Source organism: Rutilus rutilus (genome assembly GCF_951802725.1).
Source record: "Rutilus rutilus genome assembly, chromosome: 13".
Classification (NCBI taxonomy): domain Eukaryota; kingdom Metazoa; phylum Chordata; class Actinopteri; order Cypriniformes; family Leuciscidae; genus Rutilus; species Rutilus rutilus.
Window position 1 is genome coordinate 3,149,268 of NC_140218.1, and position 22,972 is coordinate 3,172,239.

The following is a 22,972-nucleotide window of genomic DNA, read 5'->3' on the forward strand; positions in this document are numbered from 1 at the left end:
AGCTAAAAGTAAATCATTTGTGATTTTAACGAGCGCAGTTTCAGTGCTATGGTGCGGCCTGAAACCAGACTGAAACTTTTCATAGATATCATTTTCTTGCAAGAAAATGTTACCAAAAATGTAATACAATTTAAATAAAATACCTAAATAATGCAAACAACTCACTGGATAACATTGGGCTGCATATAAAGAAACAAAATGCATGTGCCATGAATAAATAAACACTTGCCATTTTTCTTTTGCTGGATGTCTATTGTCTATTTGCATATCAATAAAGATTTTTTTTAAACAATGCACATTGAATTAGTCATTTGTACAACTTTTATAGCACTTCAATTGTAAAAATTGTGAGCCTGACATATTACATTTATTATCATCAGCACTCCATGTTCAAAGATTTACTAGCTGTCAGTTCATCTCTTATACGCTGCTGCCATCTAGTGGCTGTTAGTTGTAACTCTAAAAGTATGGGGAACTGCTTAATGTCTGTTTAGTAATTCATATTTTATCCTTCATTTGCTCTCCAGAAGCCATATTTGAGCACACACACACACACACACACACACACACACACACACACACACACACACACACACACACACACACACACACACACACACACACACACACACACACACACACACACACACACACACACACACACACACACACACACACACACACACACACACACACACACACGTAGATTCCTTTAAATGTTAAGGGGAAGATTAAAAAAGAGAAACTGGATCTGTGAATTCTCACAGAATCACAATTGAATTCATATCTTGCTACTCAGTCAGAATCTTATTAACCTGGAGTCCCAGTCTCTGTCACAATAACCATATATGTAATGTTTTAGGCCTATTGGGAGACATCCATTTAAAATGTAGGCAATGGCATATAAAGAAGCTTTTCTCCATATCCACTTCAGTTTCTCAGCTTTAATTATTGATTAGGCTACTTCTGTACTGGTTTGCGCTTGGCAAAGATGTTCAGATATCTCTATGCCTAGTAGACCTACACCAAATGCTCATTAAAAGGGTCCTGTACAGGGCTGTACAGTGCGACATATATCTACAATATAGCCTGCGATTGGTCAAAAAAGAATAATACCATTTTATAATAGATGGATTGACTTTAAATCATTCAGCCTTGCAATTAAAAGATGTGGTTCCAACATATTAAAAGCTGAGCTAAAATCTACAAATAAAAGACGTGCATACGAGCTAGGATCCTCTAGATGCCTATTTATGAAATGTGTTATAGCTATAACAGCATCATCTGTACTTCTATTGCTCCTATAAGCAAACTGAAATGGGTCTGATAGACCACTCACGTCTGGTTTTACTAAATTAATCATAATTTTCTCCAAACACTTCATTATTATTGAAGTAAGTGCTACTGGACGATAATCATTATTCTCCTTACAGCTAGCCTTTACTGGGACAGGGATAATAGTGGAGCTCTTCCACATAGAGGGAACTGTATGCGTGTCTATAGATTTCTGAAAAATAGGGCACCAGGCTTCGGCCAGCTCTCTACTACAAGACTTTAGTAACGGCCCAGAGATGCCGTCCGGCCCAGAAGCCTTGTTAGGACAGACCTGTGAAAACAGTCTCTCCACCATGTTCTGGTCAATAATTGTTTTAGGATTATCCGATATAGACAAGGCATCCAGTGCATTTGCCTGCTCCTGTGAGAAGTCTCTTACATCAAATCTACAATAAAAGTCGTTCAGCTCATTTGCCTTTGCAAATCACATTAATAGATCTCACATCTCATCTATCACATTGATAGATCTTTTGTCATGTTTGTCATATATTTCATAGAATCCCATAATTCTTTGGTATTCATAGTCAAACAATGGGCCTCAAATTTCTCCCTCTCCTTTCTCCTAGCTTTCCTTAGTTTATAATTCAGTTCCTTCTGTACATCTTTCATAGCTGCAAGGTCTCCTCTCCTAAAAGCCATTTTTTTCTGTACTATGCACTCCTTAATTTCCTTAGAGATATAAGATTTATTGTTTGGATATATAGTTATTATTTTTTGGTCTAACACATTATCTTTACAGAAAAGTATATAATCTGTCATAGTCTCTACGGCCTCCTCTAGATCCAAACTTTGAAAGACGTTCCAGTCAGTGCAAGAGAAGCATCCTTTTAACGTTTCAATTCCATCATCATTCCACACATATACAGTTTTAGTTTGTGGTTTACTGCTCCTAAGCATGGACTTATATGTCGGAATTAAATGGACAGCATTATGATCAGAGGAGCCTAATGGCAATTTAACCTTAGCTGTATAGGCATTCTTAACATTCCCATAACATTTGTCCAAGATGTTTTTGCCTCTCGTATTACAGTCCACATATTGATCAAATCCAGGCAACACAGCGTCAAGTTTACAATGATTAAAATCCCCTAAAATGAAACAAGGTGCTTCAGGGGTAGGGGAGACCGGGGATGGTTGTAACACGGGTCAGTTGTAACAATTCCAATCTGTCCAATCATGAACTAGTTACAAATCACCTGATTCACTTTGCACATCCTCAGTTTAGTTCTTATTCCACATGTGATAAAGTAGAGCCCTGTGGCAGACAAAGCACATGTTAGAGTGGAAAAAAACAATTTTGAGATAAGAAAGTTACTTTTTTTTACTTTTTTTGTTTTTGTAATGGGAATTTCTGCTTTGTAGTTAAACTCCTCAAACTTTTATTATGTTTATTGTGTGTCTGTGTAGATATTTTCCATGCAAGTTGTTAGTGCTAATGTTTTGCCTGTTAGCTGTAAGGCGAGCTAGTTCATGGCTACATGACTCTGGGTTAGTTGTAACAACAATGAAACAAAATTTTATTATGGCCAATACTATAGACTCACAGTAACAACCATGCTTACACAAATAGAATGTTCAAGTTCATTTTATTATGGTCAATTACTATGACAGAGAAACAACAGAGTCACACACACACACACGCGCGCACACACACACGCACACACACACACACACACACACACACACACACACACACACACACACAAACACACAAACACACACACACACACACACACACGCACACACACACACACACACACACACTCACACACACACACACACACACCCAATGTTCAAGTGTTAAATTTTATTATGGCCAATACTAACACTGGCAGTAACAAACATGCTTACAAACAAACAATGTTTGTGTTCAAGTTCAATTTATAATGGTCAATTACTATGATTGAGAGTGACAAACACACTGAGACTAAGAGTGACACACACATCAGTTATATTGAAAAGTCAGTTTTGAATAAAAACCTTTCAAAATAATTTTTTTGTCAAAATCCTTATTTCATAATGTTACATTTCACCCCGGTGGATATCATAATGTTACATCTCACCAGGGTGGGAATTATGTAATTTTAGGGGCAAGGCCATTTGGCCTCCACCTTTTTTTTGGGGGGGGGGGGGGGGGGGGGGGGGGGCACCAAGGCCATATGACAGGGCACAAAGGCCATCGTACAATTCGATGGTTTTCCCATTCAGATTGATACCATAACATCCTAATTTGGAATAAGACATGGATTATGACTTTTTTAATAAAAAAAAAACTTTTTTTAATGAGAGAGAGAGAGAGAGAGAGAGAGCCATTACATCCAGAAGGTATACACCCTCACACAACAATAGAAACAACACAAATGCCAATAAAAGCATTCAGAAACAACACAAATGCCAATAAAAGCATTCAGAAACAACACAAATGCCAATAAAAGCATTCAGAAACAACACAAATGCCAATAAATTAATAATTTCCTGCATTGTCGAACGCTCTTCTTCATGTGTTTCAAATATGGACTATAATGTTCAGTAGAGCGCCCTCAGGCTGCTGGTATGAATTGAAAACACAGCACATCAGTATACAGCGCTCATAATGATTACATCGACGCATTTGGCTATAAATTCAATAAAATATTATTCCTGTCAATAGAAATCTGATGTAAACTGAGAATATATCAATATTTCTCCAAATCTGCACACTTTTGAGCTAAAAGCCGTGAGGGACGTTGTTTTGTGAATCGCTTTCATGACGACAGCACGGGAGTTTTTTATGAATGGGAGCGTCTGACGCTCATAATTCATATTAAAGGTATCGACTCATTTTTGCATTTCATAACTCCTGACACAAACTAAGACATAACTGTCAATATAAATTTCTCAGAATACAATAGTGGTCAAATACTGAAACGTGAGTCTTATATCTTTTTAATGATGTAAGTTATAGTTTGTCAAGGTAATAACATTAAATCTTATAGTAACTTTGAACTATATAAAAAAAAAAAAACGCTTCAGTGCGCCGACGCCGTTACCTCTGGAACCTTGCATAGGGCCCTTTTCTGAAAAGGGCACTTATCTACTAGCAAATAGATTTTGATATTTTTAGGTCAAACCGTTCTTGTCTGTCAGTCATATAATGCAGGTCTATGGTCACGGTCTCAAAGAGCAGCCATCCACAGAGTCCAAATTAAAACAATTCCCCATCGTCCAAATTAAACAATTCCCCATCGTAAGTACACATTGATGGCCTAAGACACGAAACGAGCGGTTTGTGTGAGAAAACGAACAGTATTTATATAGTTTTTACCTCTTGTAACACAGCGACGTCCAAGTGATCTGAGGGCGCCCGCGCTTCCTGCTGTGTGACGTGTGCGCAGACTGGTGCATAGATAGACATATAGAGTTCGCCTTGGCTACGGCAGTTCATGAACGAATGCCGTAGCCAAGGCGAACTCTAGTGTATATATCTATGCACCAGTGTCGACAACAGAGTGTCGTTCTTCTGTTGGTGCTGACGTTACATGCTTCTTGCACTGCTGTTTTGATGCGTGAGATCATCGATGTGATTATGACACTGCACCTGCGCGAATCCACAAACTAATTGAAGTTCAGAGACTACTTGGGTGGAACTTGGACAGGGCCAGGGCACACAGGCCACTGTGGCCGTACGATGATTTTTTTTTCACGGGGCATGAAGGCCAAAGTGTAGGGCAACGGCGGCCATGGCCGCGTGGTCGCGGTATAATTCCCACCCTGCATCTCACCCCAGGGTATGTTACAACTAACCCAGACTATGGGGTGAATTGTAACATTTCACTCCTTGTGTTTGAAACTAAACCATGCATTTTCTGTTTGTGTTGCAAAGATAATAGCTATGTCATTTAATAGCAGACACTTGTAACTAGTTTGGATCACATTTTGAACACACTGACTTCAAAGTACTTCAAGCTATAGACAGAAAGGTCAAAATTGTTACAACCATCCCCGGTCTCCCCTACGACTTAATTGTCTATGAACACAGTCTGCTGTAAGTTTAGCTGCATTTGCAGCATTCCCACTAGGTGGAATATAAACAGTACATATTAAAATGTTCCCGAATTCGCATGGAAGATAAAAAGGCCTAAGGCTTACACATACCAGTTCTATGTCGGAGTCACAGAGCCGCTCTCTCACGGAGAATTGCGAGCACCACTTTTGGTTAACGTAAACACAAATACCGCCCCCTTTGCTCTTGCCTGAGTTGTCGTTCCTATCAGAGCGTACCAGAGAGAAACCTTCCAGGGCAACGAACGAGTCCGGCACGTCCTCTCGTGCAGCTCAAAAATGCAGCTCATATCTGTTGCTTTCGGTGACGTGCCCTCCATTAAATCTGCATATAGCGCGGGAATTGAAGATCGGATTTAAATCCATTTGCAAAAACACATTTATGTGACCAGGTGTAGATGGAGTCATTTTGATAAATAGAGCAAACGCTTTACAAATATGAATTCTCTTACATCATATGAACAGACGTAAAAATAATTTGATGAATTTGATCATGTTGTTTTAATAGCTTTGCTTGTAATTAATGAAATAGTAGTTATTTCCCTGCATTTTATTCCATTTTGATTATATTTTATGAATTCACAGTAGCCGCGTTTCCATTACCCTTCAAATTACGCAAATTGAAATTGCTAATTGAAAATACGCCCAATGGAAACACGTCAATTTCACAAAAACTCCCATTTATGGAAAAAAAAGTTTCTACACTCACATGAGGAGGTTTTTCAGGCCATTCAAACAAGAAATATTTCGCAAAACTGCAATGGAAACAGTGTTTGCGCATTTACAGTCACCTGACGTAGACGACGCAGTGTGTTTGGACAGAATACGAGACAGAGTTCTTTATTAAATTCATATAAAGCAAAAGAATTACAGGAATAATGGATTCTAAACCTCAAATAAATGCCACAATCAAGACCTTGAAGCAGAACTGAGGGAGAAACACCCAGAAACTCCTCATATGTGCCGCTCACAAGTATAATAAGGGTCGTTCCTCACCATTAATGCTTGGAAACACACACACATCTCCTTCCATTAATAATAATGGCCAGTGCAGTGGCTGGGATGTACATAATCCTACCAACGTCCGTTAACATGATTTTTGGAATGATTTTACTGATCGCGAGAGGAAACAATGAAGTTTTAGTGGCATAACATCAGTTAATGGAAACACCGTCATTTCGCAACAGCTTTTTGTCGACATTTAGAAGAAGAAAAAAAGAACGCAAAAGTTTTGTGCAAATCTGTAATGGAAACGCCCCTAGTGACAGTTTCATGTAAGAGTAACGTATTATCTTACCACAGTTTCTCCAGTTTACAGTGAGGATTCGCCAGTCCAGCAGAAAACAGCTTCACTCCTGAGTCTCCTAGATTATTCTCAGACAGATCCAGATCTCTCAGGTGTGAGGGGTTTGATCTCAGAGCTGAAGCCAGAGCAGCACAACCTTCATCTGTCACACCACACCTCCACAACCTGTAGAGAACAATGACACACATTAAGCCTATATCCAGAGATAAACATGACACTTAAAAAATAACATAATGCTGTCAATATGAAATATATACAAATACTCCACATTTCACATTGTGAAAATTCATCAGTTAGGATTAGGGGATTGATTATAGAGTTTGTAGAGTATAAAAATCATTATTTCTATGGAAAGTCCCCATAAAACATGTGTTGCCCCCTGGTGGGGCGATGGCAGTGCTGACTACGCCACCCCTTGGACAAGACTGGTGAGAGCAAGGGGACTCTTTTATAAAGAAACACGCACAGGCTTGGTTTAGCAAAGTAAAAAGATACAATGTTTATTTTATCTTAGTTAAAAATGAGTCGCTTTAGATAGTCAATAAATAACACACAAATTCATCATTTAACAGGGATAAGCCATAGTAGAGTGAGCCACCAGAATGTAAGCTTAAACAGGCCTAGGTTTCGATACCACACGTGAGCTAAGGCACACCACTTTAGAGTAGAACAAACACTACAAACTCAGCTTACACACCACAGCAACGTTGCTGCTTGAGCTATTACAACAGATGCACACTTCACAGCATTACACTGCACACATCGGTTCCAAATGGGTAAAACACTCTAAGGAAACCAGACTAAAGCCCGGTAGGCTAATTTATCCTATAGGCCCAATCCACATTAGGCTATTAATAGGGAAGGGGGGGAGACAAACAAAGAGAAGAAACCGCTAGCCGGTGGCCACCATCAGTTCACTAACACACATCTCTTACAGCCCGCCGGCTAGTGGTAAAAGAAAAGAAAAAAAAGAAAAATACAATAAATCAATCAACCAAACAGAAAAGTGTCTGAGAAGCAGCACCTGCACATACATACACATTCAAGAGAACAGCAGCCGACAATCTGATTGCTGTAGCCTCTATAAAAACAAGCAAACAAACAAACAAAAAAGAAACAAGAGACCCAGTTGAGTGCTCTGTGCGCCTAAGAGTCATACTCAGTCAGTCTATTTACATATAGCTACTAAATGCACGCGCACACACGGCAAACACGAGACCCATAAATTAAATACTGTTAGATCCTAACCAGACGTAAGCCAGTAGATTTACTGCAAGAAAAACCCTCTACCATTACTTCTTTCAGCAAAGACCATGAAGCACATAACTTTATTACACGTTTTGCTTTTTACCAAACACATTATAATTAAAGCCATAACATACCTTTTTGCAAGCTAGCGATCGGGTGAGTAGACAGTGTTCCGTGCTTCACGCATTCACCAGGGTCACTGGACGCTGGCGAACATAACAACGGAGCCTCATTACAATTAACGTAATAAACCAACAAAGATACGCTAAAACAGATAGAATAAAAGGGTACCTTCTCTACGCTTGTCACTCTAGGCATTCCCAACGTGTTTTGGAAACGCATGCACACACACAAAACCGTAGCGCCGTTGACCGTGTGCGCTCGGTCACACCTTAGCCCATCAAGAAAACATTAAAACCTCCCTTAGTGCGCTGAACCCAAATAACCATTATAGTCATACAACAGATAGTTTGGACATACCTTGCACAACAAACAGCGCCCAGGAACACTGCTGCACTCCGACGCCTCAGTAGCTAGCTACAATGAATGGCTACCGGCATGAGGACCCCAGGTGCCTATACACCTGCCTGCGCTTAATTGCAGACCTCTCCCACCCACATTAGGTGATGTAGCAATACAGGAAAGAGTGAAAGTGAGCGAGAGGCGGAGAAAGAGGGAGAAGAGAGGGAAAAGAGAGCACCCCAAATCCACAGGCTACAATCCACCCCCTCCAAATGAATCGGCGGCCCGACGATGACACCTCATGCCCAGGAGTCTTCACCCTCTATTCCTGATGGACCATCATTTCTGCCACAAGTCGGCCGGGGTAGATGGTAGAGATTGGAGTGCTGCCCTGCTGTAGACCTCGCTGAACGGCGCACAGCCACAATATTGTCCTCAGGCACCTCAGCCTAGGGCTGCACGATTATGACAAAAATCATAATTGCCGATTATTTCCTTGAAATTGTAATTGCGATTATTAATTACGATTATCACAATTTACATTGAATATATAGCCTATATATATATATATATATATATATATATATATAGGCTATATATATATATATATATATGCATATTATTATACATGTTTACTTAAAAATTGTGAACACACACACAAGTACTGTCCCCCTTTACTTAACATAGACATAAATTGTTAGAATATGACTAATAGTTAAGACTACTAATAAATAAACATTAGGCCTAAGCTAAAGCTATTAAATAGCAGTCCCAAACTAGCTTTTGTTAATACAATGTTGGTATGAGCCACCACAGTCTTTTACAAATATAAAAAATAACACAAAGTGAAAATAAAGTGGCATTTTGGGGTTAATATTGAAACGACAGTTACCATGGTGAATACACAATACTAACAAGAACTGTTAATGAAACATGGAAACTGCTCCTTGTGAATAATGAAAATCATACCTGCATGCAAATCCTTCTCAACTAACACACGACGTACTAGTAACGTGATTTATTGGTATTTTACTTTTATTTCATGACTTACTAATTTACAACGTTGCATGCTCGTAGTTTCCTTTGCACTTTATATACAGTGAAGCGATACACGGCGCGCCCCTCCGCATTTGCGCGTGCAATTGAAGAGTGTGCGCTACGAGGACAGTATAACGGCTGACAGGACAGGAACGTCCGTTTTTCTGAGGTGAAATACTTTTTTTTTTTTTTCACCGTACACATAGCCTACGTCACTGCCTGGTAGTTCCTATTGTGCTGGGTTTTCTGAAGTAGTTGTGATTCGCCACTCATAACATGCTCTAAATGCACGCAGAGTGGATTTTTTTTTTTTTTTGTAATCGCGGCTTTGAACGATTACGTAATCGTGGCATCCGTAATCGTAATCGCGATTAGAAATTCGATTAATTGTGCAGCCCTACCTCAGCCATATCCTCGCTGTCAATTTCTTCAGATGCGGAGGTGCCGGTTGGCGCAGGTACAGCTTGAGGTTCTTGTTCTGCCCCATACCAAATGATCACATCTCGGGCATCACTATCGTTCCAGGCAGGAGGATCTTTGAGGGTCTCCTCTTCCCAAGCTGGACCAGGAACACCACCTGGCCCGGGCCTCAATCCCATGGGGATGGCGCGCATCTCAGAACGATGCACCTGTCGAACAGGTCCACTCGCATCTACAGGGATCACAGTGTATACCGCTCCTGCTCCAGATGGGCAGCGTACAACTCGATAGGCCACAGAGTTCCAGTAGTCCTGGATTTTATTTCTCCCATGTGGGTGGTTCCGCAGATAGATCAAATCTCCTTCTTGGAAGCCGGCATCGTTCACCTGATCATTATGGTTCTGGTTCCGCCTGAGGGCCAGTTCTTCTGATCTCTGCTTGACATGTTCATGAGTCATCCTGACACTTTGCTGGTGCTTTTCAACCCATTCTTCTAGGGTGTTGATGTCTGGAGCAGCCTCCCTGATACCAAGCAAGAAATCAACTGGCAATCTTGGATGGTGGCCAAACATCAGATAATATGGTGTATGCCCTGTGGTCTGGTGTGGGGTAATATTATAGGCAAAGGTGAGCTGAGGCAGATGATGTGGCCAGCGACGCTTCTCTGTCTCAGGTAGTGTGCGCAGCAAGTCATGGAGTGTGCGGTTAAACCGCTCACACTGGGCATTCCCTTGAGGATGGTACGGAGTGGTGCGGCTCTTTTGTATACCGTACATCTGACACAGTTGCTGGATCAGGAGGCTCTCAAAGTTTCGCCCTCGGTCAGAGTGTATACGAGCTGGGGGACCAAACCTATGGAACCATTGCTGCACCAAGGCCCTGGCCACAGTAGGAGCTCTTTGGTCTTTAGTAGGGACAGCCTGTGAGTACTTTGTAAATATGTCTGTGAGAATCAAGACATTCTCTCGTCCATCACTGGCCGGCTCTAACAGAGTAAAATCAAGAGCCAGGATTTCATTCGGTCGAGTGGCTTGCATCGTGCTCCAATACGTACGGACTTTGGGCTGGACGGCCTTCCCCAGAACGCATCGCTGGCACTGCTGGCACCACTGTTCAACATCTTTAGTCATACTGGGCCAAAAACATCGGCTTCGGAGTAGCTGGAGTGTTCTTTCCATGCCTTGGTGCCCTTGCTCATCGTGGACACTTCGTAGGACTTCGGCTTGCAGGCACTGAGGCAGCAACAGCTGGAGAGTCTCTGGACCCCCCCCTGGTGCATGAATCTGGCGGTACAGAACTCCTTCCTCGTTGACTAGGCGTTCCCAGTGCCGGAGCAGGGCTCTGCTGGACTTGGGTAACGCTTCACGCTCCATTGCACCTGGCCGTCGCCCTTCTTGATAGTACTTCCTCACGGGCCCGATGACTGGGTCAGCATCCTGAAGCGAGCTGAGATCCTGAGGTGTATGCCCCGGTAAGGCCACCACCTCCTCGCATTGGCCCTCTATGGCCGGCGTTGGACCAAGGCTGGTCAATGCGCCCAACGCGGGGACCTCTGTCCCGAAGGTGAAGCGTTCCAGATACTGACGAGAAAGAGCGTCGGCATTCTGATTGCTCTTGCCCGGACGATATCTGAGGGTAAAATTGAATGATGCCAGTTGCGAAGCCCACCGCTGCTCAGTTGCTCCCAGCTTTGCCGTGTGCAAATGGCTCAGGGGGTTATTGTCAGTAAGGATTGTGAAATGGTTCCCCAGCAAATATTCACAGAACTTTTCGTAACTGCCCATTTTACCGCAAGTAGTTCGAGCTTCATGGAGCTATAGTTCTCCATATTTCTTTCAGCAGCTCTGAGTCCCCGACTGGCAAATGCGACTGGGCGTACTTTCCCTTCATGTTCTTGGGAGAGGACTGCACCAAGACCTCCGTGGCTGGCATCTACCTCCAAGATGAAGGGCTTCTTAAAGTCGGCATAAGCCAGCACTGGAGCCGAGGTGAGTCGCTCCTTCAGAGACAGAAATGCTTGCTCACATCCTTCATCCCAGGCCGAGGCCAGAGGAACTGGGGGGGTCTTTCCCTTCCTTCGAGGTCCACTGAGTCTTCCTACCAGATGGTGGAGCGGGGCTGCCAGCTTTGAAAATCCCTCCACGAAACGCCGATAATAGCTCGTGAAACCGAGGAAAGATCGTAATTCAGCCAGATGTCCAGGGCGTCTCCACTCCTTAACCACCTCTATCTTGGCGGGATCCGTGGCAACTCCCTCAGCGGAGACCACATGCCCCAAGTAACTAACCTGGTCCTGGAAGAAACGGCATTTTGACAGTTTTACTTTTAGTCCCTGTTTTTGCAGACGGGAAAGCACCGTCTGTGTGTGTGTGTCTGTGTCTGTGTGTGTGTGTGTGTGTGTGTGTGTGTGTGTGTGTGTGTGTGTGTGTGTGTGTGTGTGTGTGTGTGTGTGTGATTGGAATGATTCTAAGGGTCCAGCAGAACTCCATAATTTCCTGGATGATTTTGGTATTTACTTTGTAAAATAATCTTATAGGAAGAACGCTATAAAGAACGGGTATTCATTATAGTGTGTGTGTGTGTGTGTGTGTGTGTGTGTGTGTGTGTGTGTGTGTGTGTGTGTGTTCGCGGGTTATTCAGAAACGACGCAGGGCAGAAACGCAAAATCACCAAGTGACAATAAAACTAGTCCAGTGATGAATATATTTAGGCTTTCTGAAGACTTGGAGCCGATTTCTGTGAGGAATCGATCAACATTTACGATGTCGTTCTAGTCATAGATATACATTTGTAATGATGTCCGATTCGTGAATGAATCATTTGAGTCGGTTCATTGCCGTGAATAGGAGAAACCCGTTAATAAACCAGTCTAGATGATTCATTCATGAACAGAACTGATTTAGTTTACTGAGTTCAAACAAAGTCCTTTTAGGCAAGTCGTGCCACTCGGCCGCCATCTTGGCAACGCCTCCGGGCAGCTATTTCGGACTAACAAGACCAGGCTCCTATCTAAATGAATGGGCAGAGAGTCAGAACTGCACTTTCACTGGTCACCGGGACATAAAAACTGCATGTATAGAAACAGCAGTAAAATATGATAAAAATCGCTGAAAAAGTTTGATGACTTTGCCCCAAAATAAGGTTTAAAATGCCTTTTTCCCCACAGGTTATACTTTACTACGCATGCGCAAGAGTTTACGACACCAACTTCATTTACGTCTCTATCCAGAATGCCGGTGTTGTGCAATAATCAATGTAAATATTGTTCTCCATTATTTAAATATAAGCAGGTTTGCACTTTATCAGTAATAACATTGTATTGTATAGATAAGTTGTTTTAACTATTCATTTACATGAATCGGTTCAAAAGAGTCATTAGTTTGCGAATTGGATGTGTCATACTGTTGTGTGATTATCCCAGCAGTTAGGACATGGACATCCCACAAGGTTAGTGTCAACACAGAAAACATTACATCACTGGATAGGTTTTTTCATTTATTTAGAGAGTAATTTTATGTCAGCTGAATGTGCGGAACGCATTTATAGATGTTTGGAGCGCGCCACAATGAGCTGAAACTCAGCACGGTTTCTTTCGTGTTTTAATCTGTAATATTTTAGTGAAATATATTTCAGCCTTTTTTAGAAGAATCTGTCTTATTTTCCCAACAAAACATCAAATCAATTAAAAATAATAAAATAAAATTTTTTGAAAGTGGTCGTACATCTACACTTCAGGTGTGTGTGTGTGTGTGTGTGTGTGTTTTGTGGCATTACACTGCAGTTTTTAGCTTCTACACTCCAGTGTGTCCACCCTGATCCTGAAGCACAACTGAAGAGCTTTAAAAAGCATATTTATGTGTTTGTGTTTGTATTGTGTATTCAGAAGTGTCGGCCTAATAGTTCAGCCTGATCTCAAGGCAGTTTGTACGGTGGTGTATTGCTGACACATACATATTATTTTATCCACTCAATTATGAGGTAATAACGAGATGTTATGTCATTTTAACAACATCTTTTGTCATAATAATGAGATGTTATGTCGTTAAATCTATATATTTTCTAGGTCTTTTAAGAACATGTGTAGTCATGTACAAAATATGCCTTTATCCACATAAATTGTATATAGCCTATCATGTCTTTATCATGTCTTTATCATACTTCTACGTTTGAAAAGCTGAAGCAAATAGCAGCATCCCCCAATACAGGACATTACCGCTTATAACGTGAAAAACGCGTCTCGTGGCTTAATGTACTAAGACAGTCATGTTAAAAGATCAAATTCTGTGCACACCTTATTAATAAAGCATATGCAGCCTACAGAATAGCAGACGAGCCCAGATTACGAACGCATTGCGTTTAATTACACGTTAAGCGTCTTCGGGAGGGGGGGGTACTGTCACGTGTAGTTGTAGATAACGTGTCCGTTCATGTTTGGACTTTCAGTTTGTGTTTTGATTGGTTCCTGTTTTCCTTTTCTTTTCCCGCCACTCCTTTGTTTCTATGGTTACTATCATTGAGTTCATTTGTCCCAGCGGTGTCTGATTAATGATCTCGTTTCTGTCTGCTATATAAGATGCTCCCTTTCCTTCAGTCTTTGTCCGATCTCCGTTGTGTTTATGTGTGTTTTCCCTGTCAGCTTGTTCCAGAGTACTATTATTACAGCTTGAGTTAATCAAAAAGATTGTGATAATTTGTGATTTAATCATGTAAAAAAACATCTTTGGTTCAAAGAATATTTTTAGTTTCAACTGACCATAGAAATTTTATTTGTTCAAACTCACTTGAGAAAAAGTAAATCGATTACTTGTAATAAGTTGAAGTATTTTTTTTCCAACTTTCTTTATTAAAAAATAGTAACACTTTATAATGGGCTAAGGTTTCATTTTGTTAGCATTAGTTAACATGAACCAACAATTAATGAACAATATTCTACAGCATTTATTAATCTTAGTTAATGTTAAGCTCAACATTTTATTAGACATTTTTAAGATCCAAAGTTGTATCTGTTAACATGCACTGTGAACTAACATGAACACTAATATTTTATTAACTAACATTAATAAAGGCTATTGCTCTCTGTTAGTTCATGTTAGTTAATGCATTAACAAATGAGACCTTATTGTAAAGTGTTACCAAAAATTAAATAAAATGAAAATAAAATACCTAAATAATGCAAACAACTCACTGGATAACATTGGGCTGCATATAAAGAAACAAAATGCATGTGAAATGGAGAAATAAACTGGACTCGCCTCCGCACGGACAAGGACATTATTTTAATCAAACCATATTGTTGATGAAATAATACAAGAACAAAAAAAATGCTAGTTATTAATAACGCATCAATGTTTTTGCTAAAAAAGTAAACATTTGTACTAGTACAGTAATAGTAAAGCTCTTTAATATCAGGCTTACTGTGTCAGATGACATCGCTGCTGTTTGAGCTGCGCGCGCTGAAGCGGAAGAGAACGAGCGATAAACTGAACCACTTTGCTAGAAGGTTAATCAACTCAACGGTTGCTGAAGAATGACACTAAACCAAAGAATTGACCACTTTTTATTACAATAGTGTATACAATTATAATAATATGACAGTCCCAATCATAGCTTGTAATGTTTTGCATTGCTGTTTGATCTGAAGAGAACGAGCACCGGGAAACTGAAGAACTTTTCTAGCAGGTTTAAATCAACGAAACGCATCCTATACAGTGGTGGTTCTGGGGGGGGGGGGGGGGGGCACGGGGGGGCACGGGGGGGGGGGGGGGGGCAGTGCCCCCGTGTCAACAAGCTTGGCCCCCCCTCTGGCCCCCCTAAATTTGGAATCGTAAAATCACACCAAACAACTGCGCATTTATTCAGTTGCAGCGCCTTCATCTAGGCTACACTGCAGCACGACGTATATTCACATCAAATGTTAACGCAGAGGACCGGGACACTGCAGTTCACAAAAGATCATTATTTGCATGTGCTTTAAAGCCTTGCCGGTTAAACGTCATTCGCTGCTGATGCGCTGTTCAAACATGCGCTTTACTGAGCGCGTACACTCGACGCGCACATGCACTAAAAGCCTGTTACTGGACTAAGTTATCTTTTGAGTCTTATATTGCGCTAATACTGTCAAATACAGACATTGTTTACATAAACAAAGTTGGTTATGTCTAAAGTGAAAGCAAACAGAGAAAATTAATTAAAATCTGCTTGTCATGTAAATTATGGTGTGTTCACACCAAACGGGAATTTAATTATTTGCGCGAGTAGATTACATACAAAGTCAATGCAAAGACGCGCATAGACGCGAATTCGCGCCGGGCTGTTGTGGTTACTCACATTCTTTCAAATAACGTTTATTTTCAACAGAATAAAGAAAATTATTCGGGTTTAAAACAACTTAAGAGAGTAAATTATGACTTTTTTGGGGGAGAATTATCCCTTTAATGTTAATAAAACAACAAAACACACAGAGGAAATCATTCACTGCTCTTGACTGAGAACTTTAAGTCTGTTGTGTTTTATTTTCATATTTGTTCATTTAATTACTTTCTCATACTGTTAAATACACCTATAGCTGAAAAAATAAAGCAGTTTATTTCATTTGTATATTAAGTTGTGTATGTGTAATGTGTATCTCTGTTCTTAATTTTTAATAACAAAGAAAATAATGACAAAGATTTTTATCTTCGCCACTTTGGCCTAAATGTCTGCCATTCTTTTTTATTTTATATTTTGTTACCTATAAGGCTTTGTTTTTAAAATAGGGAAATGAGTTTGGCTGTAATGCTCAGTCACTTGCAAAATAGTAAAACCAACATGAAAAAAGAATCGTGATAAAATCGTGATTTTCCTGAAAAAAAAAAATCGTGATATGATATTATTGCCATATCGCCCACCCCAGGTGTAAAAAAGTGCCTAGATGTGCTTAGATGTTAAAAATGTGTTATTATTGATCATTATATCACACTACAATTAAACATAATGAAACATTCATTTGAATTGAAATTGTTTTATTAGCTTAGCTAATATAATTTATTAGCTTTTTCTAGAGATTGCAGTCATACATGACATGGTGAAATATGACTAGAAATAATACTGAAAATAGGTTAAGATGAATGTTAAAGGTGTGCCCCCTAAAAGCACAAGTGGCCCCTGCCTGGCCCCCCCAGTTACTGTGGTCTAGAACCGCCACTGATCCTATGTGAGATTAATCAGATATTTATATTTCATAAACTTAATATTACGACTTATCATATATCTGCACAAAGTGACGTGAATGCACAAGTGAGCTTGACTGTGCTGGTCAGAATGTGTAACCGCTGTTCTGGACGCGCTATTTCTACAACAACGCGCTGAAACACGGCCATTAAACCCAGAGAATACACAACATTTTATTACAATAGTGTTCTCATTATAATGGCATGTATATGACAGTCCCAATTATAGTTATAAATGCACATTGCTGTTTGAGCTGCGCATGCTAAAGATAAAGATGATCCCACACACACACACACACACACACACACACACACACACACACACACACACACACACACACGTTTTATCACTCACTCACTGTCCTACACACAATTACGTTATGACACGTTACACTATACAGAAGGTGTGTATACTCTAGTTGCTCCCGAGTTCTTGAAGGGATTCAGGACAAATCCATGCACATCTACAGATTTGAGGGCATACATCACTTGCCATTTTTATTTTGCTGGATGTCTATTGTCTATTTGCATATCAATAAAGATTTGTTTAATACAGTGCACATTGAATTTGTCATTTCTACAACTTTTACAGCACTTCAATTGTAAAAATTGTGAGCCTGACATATTACATTTATTATCATCAGCACTCCATGTTCAAAGATTTACTAGCTGTCAGTTCATCTCTTATACGCTGCTGCCATCTAGTGGCTGTTAGTTGTAACTCTAAAAGTATGGGGAACTTCTTAATTAATGTCTGTTTAGTAATTCATATTTTATCCTTCATTTGCTCTCCAGAAGCCATATTTGAGCACACACACACACACACACACACACACACACACACACACACACACACACACACACACACACACACACACACACACACACACACACACACACATGTAGAGAACGATGACACACTCTTCACTCTCTCAGATCAAAACAGAAATCTTTGCTTTTCTTGATTGTGTTTATAATTTGTGCAATATCTCTTTTTTTAAACAATGAATTCAATATATCAGTAAATTTAACTGTTATTGTAAGAGATTATGTCTCTATGTGAGGGAGAAAGATTATATGAAACTGATCAAATGGAATACATTACATACATTAAATATAAATGTTTATATGCATACATTACAAATGCATATATTTGAATATAAATTTCTCACACATATATCATAAAAAATGGTTAAGTAGATCACAAATCAGGTCAGATAGGTAAGAGCTGAAGTGTGACTCATATTTTTTGTTAAACCATTAATTTATAATGTTTAAGTAAGAACTGTTATAATGTTTTAACAGTGATGCTTGTTCTCAGTGTTACTTACCGAGCGCATCTAGTTGCTGTAACCACAGGCGTCAGCTTCTGGAGAACTTCATCTGCTGTGTTCTTCTGTGTGGCACTAATTGAAAATAAAAATTAATTAAAGTTAAAGTTAATTATTAATGCTACTAATAATAATTCATAAGTAAATAATACATTATACCTTCATAAATACCCTCAAATAATTGTTTTAATGAAACACTGCTTTATAAAGGACATGTGAAAAAGTGGTTTTATATCTATAACTGTAGAAGCCTCGTATTCAGCCGTCACTGATTAGTCTCTTCTTCTTCTCGTTAGTGTTGCTGTGGCAGGGCTATTAGTCTGCATTTACACTACAACACTATTATGACATCAGGTTTGTTTGTCCTGTCGGTTGCTATGGTTATCACCATGGAGACATTTAACTCCCGAGTCGGGCGGGGGGGGCAAGAAAAAGGTATTTTTGTACCTGCATCAGCAAATTATTCCTAGAAATTAAGCACACGAGTTTGTTTGCTTGTTACTTGTTTATTTACATACTTGTTCATTTAATAATTTACTTAGTTTTATTGTCACAGGAAATGATGCGCACAAAATGTGAATCATTGTCCATCATTTTGCCAGCAACTGGTGATAAAGAAAAATGATGATGAGACATTAATCTAATTTATTTTCTTAATACTTCTCTTGTATAATAATAATAATAATAAACTTAATTTAGGAAAAATACTTCCTATTAAATATCTTTATATTAACTGGCTTTTTTATGAATGCAATACAGTGACTGACAGCCGTCTGTGTCTCCCAGTGTCTTACATTATTGTCAGTTTAGTGTTCAGTGATTCATTTACACAGAAACAAAAGATAACATGTATGCCTTCATCTCCGAATACATTATCTGTGTCTTACATTTCATAATGAACTCAGATAAACTCAGTGCCGACTCGTTTTCCATCAGTTCTTTTACATTAATTAGAATGTGTGCAAAGGATTGTGGGAGATTGAAGAACACGAAGGATATACTTGATGCATCCTTCAAAATGAGCTGAATTAAAGACACAAAATGAAGTCTGTCTTCAAAACATCCTTCAAACTGAGACGGCCTTCAGAGGCGCTTGATGACGTGGCAGTCGAGATATGCAGTCTTACTAGGACACAGCCACGGTTTGAGGAACACACGCAAATGATCTACAATATCCCAGAAATCAGTCTGTGCCCCGTGATTTAAACACCTCTGATCTCTGAGTTTCTCTTTGTTCATAATGTTTTAGACTGTAATGATTGCACTCAGTGTTACTTACCGATCAGTTCTGCCTCCAATTAATCTGCTCAGGTCAAACTCCTGCAGTGTCTCCTCTGAGGACAACATCACAAACACTAAAGCTGACCACTGAGACGAGGAGAGTTTCACATCAAGTAATCCTCCAGACGTATGAGGTTTAGCTTCGTTCACTAGAGAAAGATCACCCAGTTCATTCAGACAGTGAAACAGATTGATGTATTTATCTGGAGAGGGATTCTCACTGATCTTGTCTTTAATATAGTCAGCTGTTCTCTTATTGTTGTGAGAGCTGTTTGCTGTCTGTGTCTTCAGCTCTTGTAAGAGACTCTGGTTAGACTCCACTGACAGACCCAGAAGGAAACGAAGGAAAAGGTCCAGATGCCCATTTTTACTGTGTAAAGCCTCATCCACAGCTCTCTGATGGAGATCCGATAGGGAAACTCTGCCTCCATTAGTTGGTCTGGTAATCTGGTCAAACACATTGATGTTATTGTTGATAAAGGAGAGATGCACATATAGAGCTGCTAGATGTTCCTGAATGCTCAGATGAACAAAGCTGAAGACTTTCCCCTGACACAAGCCCAACTCCTCTCTGAAGATCTGAGTGCACAATCCTGAGTAAACTGATGCTTCTGCCTCATCAATGCCACACTCGCTCAGGTCTTCCTCATAGAAGATCAGGTTGCCTTTCACAAGCTGCAGATAAGCCAGTTTCCCCAGTTTGACAATCATGTCTTCATCTTTCCCTTTCTTCTCATAGTCCTTCTCATGTTTGATGTTGGTCTGAATGAGCAGGAAGTGTGTGTACATCTGAGTGAGAGTCTTGGGAATCTCTCCTCTCCGTGATTTCCTCAACATCTCCTCTAGAACAGTGGCTGAGATCCAGCAGAACACTGGGATGTGGCACATAATAAAGAGGCTCCTTGAGGACTTCAGGTGTGAGATGATCCTGTCGGCCAGACTCTGATCACTGATTCTCTTCCTGAAGTATTCCTGCTTCTGTGTGTCACTGAAGCCTCGTACCTCTGTCACTCGATGGACACACTCAGAGGGGACGAGATCCGCTGCTGCTGGTCTGGAGGTGATCCAGATGAGAGACGAGGGAAGCAGATTCCCCTCAATGAGGTTCTTCAGCAGCTCGTCCACTGAGGCTGATTCAGATATATCACACAACCTCACATCGCTCTGAAAGTTCAGAGACAGACGACACTCATCCAGACCATCAAAGATGAACAACACTTTATACTCATCACTGGATATGTCCATTTCTTTAGTTTCGGGGAAAAAGAGATGAAGAAGATCTGAAAGACTGAGTGTTTTGTCCTTCATCAAGTTGAGCTCTCTGAAAGCGAGTGGAAATATGAGCTGGACGTCCTGATTCTCTTTCCCTTCAGCCCAGTCCAGGATGAGCTTCTGCACAGAGACTGTTTTCCCAATGCCAGCGACTCCCTTTGTCAGCACAGTTCTGATGGGTTTGTCTTGTCCAGGTAAAGGTCTAAAGATGTCACTGCATTTGATCGGTGTGTCCTCTGTTTCTGCTCTCCTGGACTGTGTCTCGATCTGTCTCACCTCATGCTCATTATTGATCTCTCCACTTCCACTCTCTGTGATGTAGAGCTCTGTGTAGATCTCATTCAGGAGTGTTGGGTTTCCCTGCTTTGATATTCCCTCATACAAACACTCAAACTTCTGTCTCAGATTTGATCTCAATGTGTTGAGGACTTCAGCAGGATTAGAGTCATGGCTGTAAGATTAAAATACCACATTATTACACAAGTCAGAGAAGTAAATAGCCATAAATTACAACACTATTTATGGGACACAGAACATCATTAGGTTTCTGAAATGTGTAAATCATTAATCATGTGTGTGAGTGATGTGTGATGTGAATTGCAGCACCTAAAATTAAACAACAACAACAAAGTCCTGAATTTTACCTGAAACCAGGAAACATGCTTTCATTAAAGTCTTGTGGTTGAATCACAGGCTTGGACACAGTTTTGTTTTTAACTGGTCTGGATGGAAGAGTTGACCTTAAATCAGAATGAAGAGGGTAAAGAATCAGACACACTGATATTGATGTAATTGTGTCATTAACTGAGTAACAGACCAACAGCTTTTACAGTGTGTGAATGTATTAACAATACAACACATAGAGCTTTACACAAGAGCACAATGATGATCATTAATAGACCGAAACCAGCAAGATTGTAACTCATTAAACTGCTGTATATTAATAACAATTTCATACAAATAAAATACAATAAGCACATCTTTTATAGAAATGATATACCTGAGATCAGGCCGTTTGTCTCCACTCTTAAAGTGTAGTGGCTTCTCCATAGACCAGTTACTCTTCATAGACACACAGCTGGACTCTGGTTTTAATCTCTTCTGCTGGACTGAACTGGGTTTAAAACTAAGTAAAATATAAAGAATACAGACTTATAAAAGACCACATAAATGTTGTGTAATTTTGCTTTAATGTCTGTAATGTGTTTCACACTTTGATTACAATTATTTTGAGAAATTAACTCACTGGTTTAAAAATGTTAAGCATGATTCAACAATTGTACCAAAGCGACTGAGAAAACCGGTAATATTAGGAATTAGGAATTCAAAGCAAACAAATTGAAATCGACTATAGAATGATTCAACTCAGATGAACATCAACCATGATCACATGACTCTTCTCAAAGGCACAATGGAGGACGAAGGCTCGACCGACTAAAGAGACCAATGTTTAGCTGAGCTTTAAAGATAAACCACCTTACTGTACTCTAGTAACGCTACTCTTGCTGTGAAACATCACTGTTCTGACCAGACACTGTGAAGCTTTCAACAAATCTGAACCCGTATTTATCAAGCCTCTGAGAATTACTCACAAGAACACTGCTAAGAATGGACTTAAGAGTAAAACAACTCTTGGCTCAAAGCTGTGCTTTTTTTAGCCTCAAAATTGAAGTGAGTTGAAACAATTTTATTAAAAAACACTGCTTGAAACTCTGCTGTATCGAATGTGCAAACAAAAAGTATCAAAATGTTAAGAAAAACTGAAATGATACAATCAAAATAGGTTAATATCTATAATAATTGATTAATATAGAATAATAATAGAATAATGAAATTACATATAAACCATTAGCTGTCATGCATCAACAGAGAATTATCAACATTTACAGCATTTATTCATCTTGGTTTGATTACTGTTTGGTTTGTGTTTGGGTTCATATTAGTTTAATGCATTGCATAATGTTAAGATGCCAAGAAACATGTATTAGTATGTTTAAATAATAATTACTGATTGATCTAGATTAATAAAT

General features: G+C 39.8%; 1 protein-coding gene across 1 annotated transcript in view; it reads right to left on the reverse strand.

The window, feature by feature from the left end:
• The window catches only part of LOC311302525 (NLR family CARD domain-containing protein 3-like), a 150,222-nt gene that overhangs the window by 121,659 nt on the left and 5,591 nt on the right, over nucleotides 1-22,972 (reverse strand). Inside the window, exons 4-8 of the mRNA XM_084428476.1 lie at nucleotides 21,943-22,068; nucleotides 21,587-21,682; nucleotides 19,669-21,393; nucleotides 18,390-18,464; nucleotides 6,674-6,847 (exon numbers count right to left, since the gene is read on the reverse strand). Coding sequence (XP_084284602.1) covers nucleotides 6,674-6,847; nucleotides 18,390-18,464; nucleotides 19,669-21,393; nucleotides 21,587-21,682; nucleotides 21,943-22,068 — 2,196 coding nt within the window. The remainder of the gene's footprint in view (nucleotides 1-6,673; nucleotides 6,848-18,389; nucleotides 18,465-19,668; nucleotides 21,394-21,586; nucleotides 21,683-21,942; nucleotides 22,069-22,972) is intronic.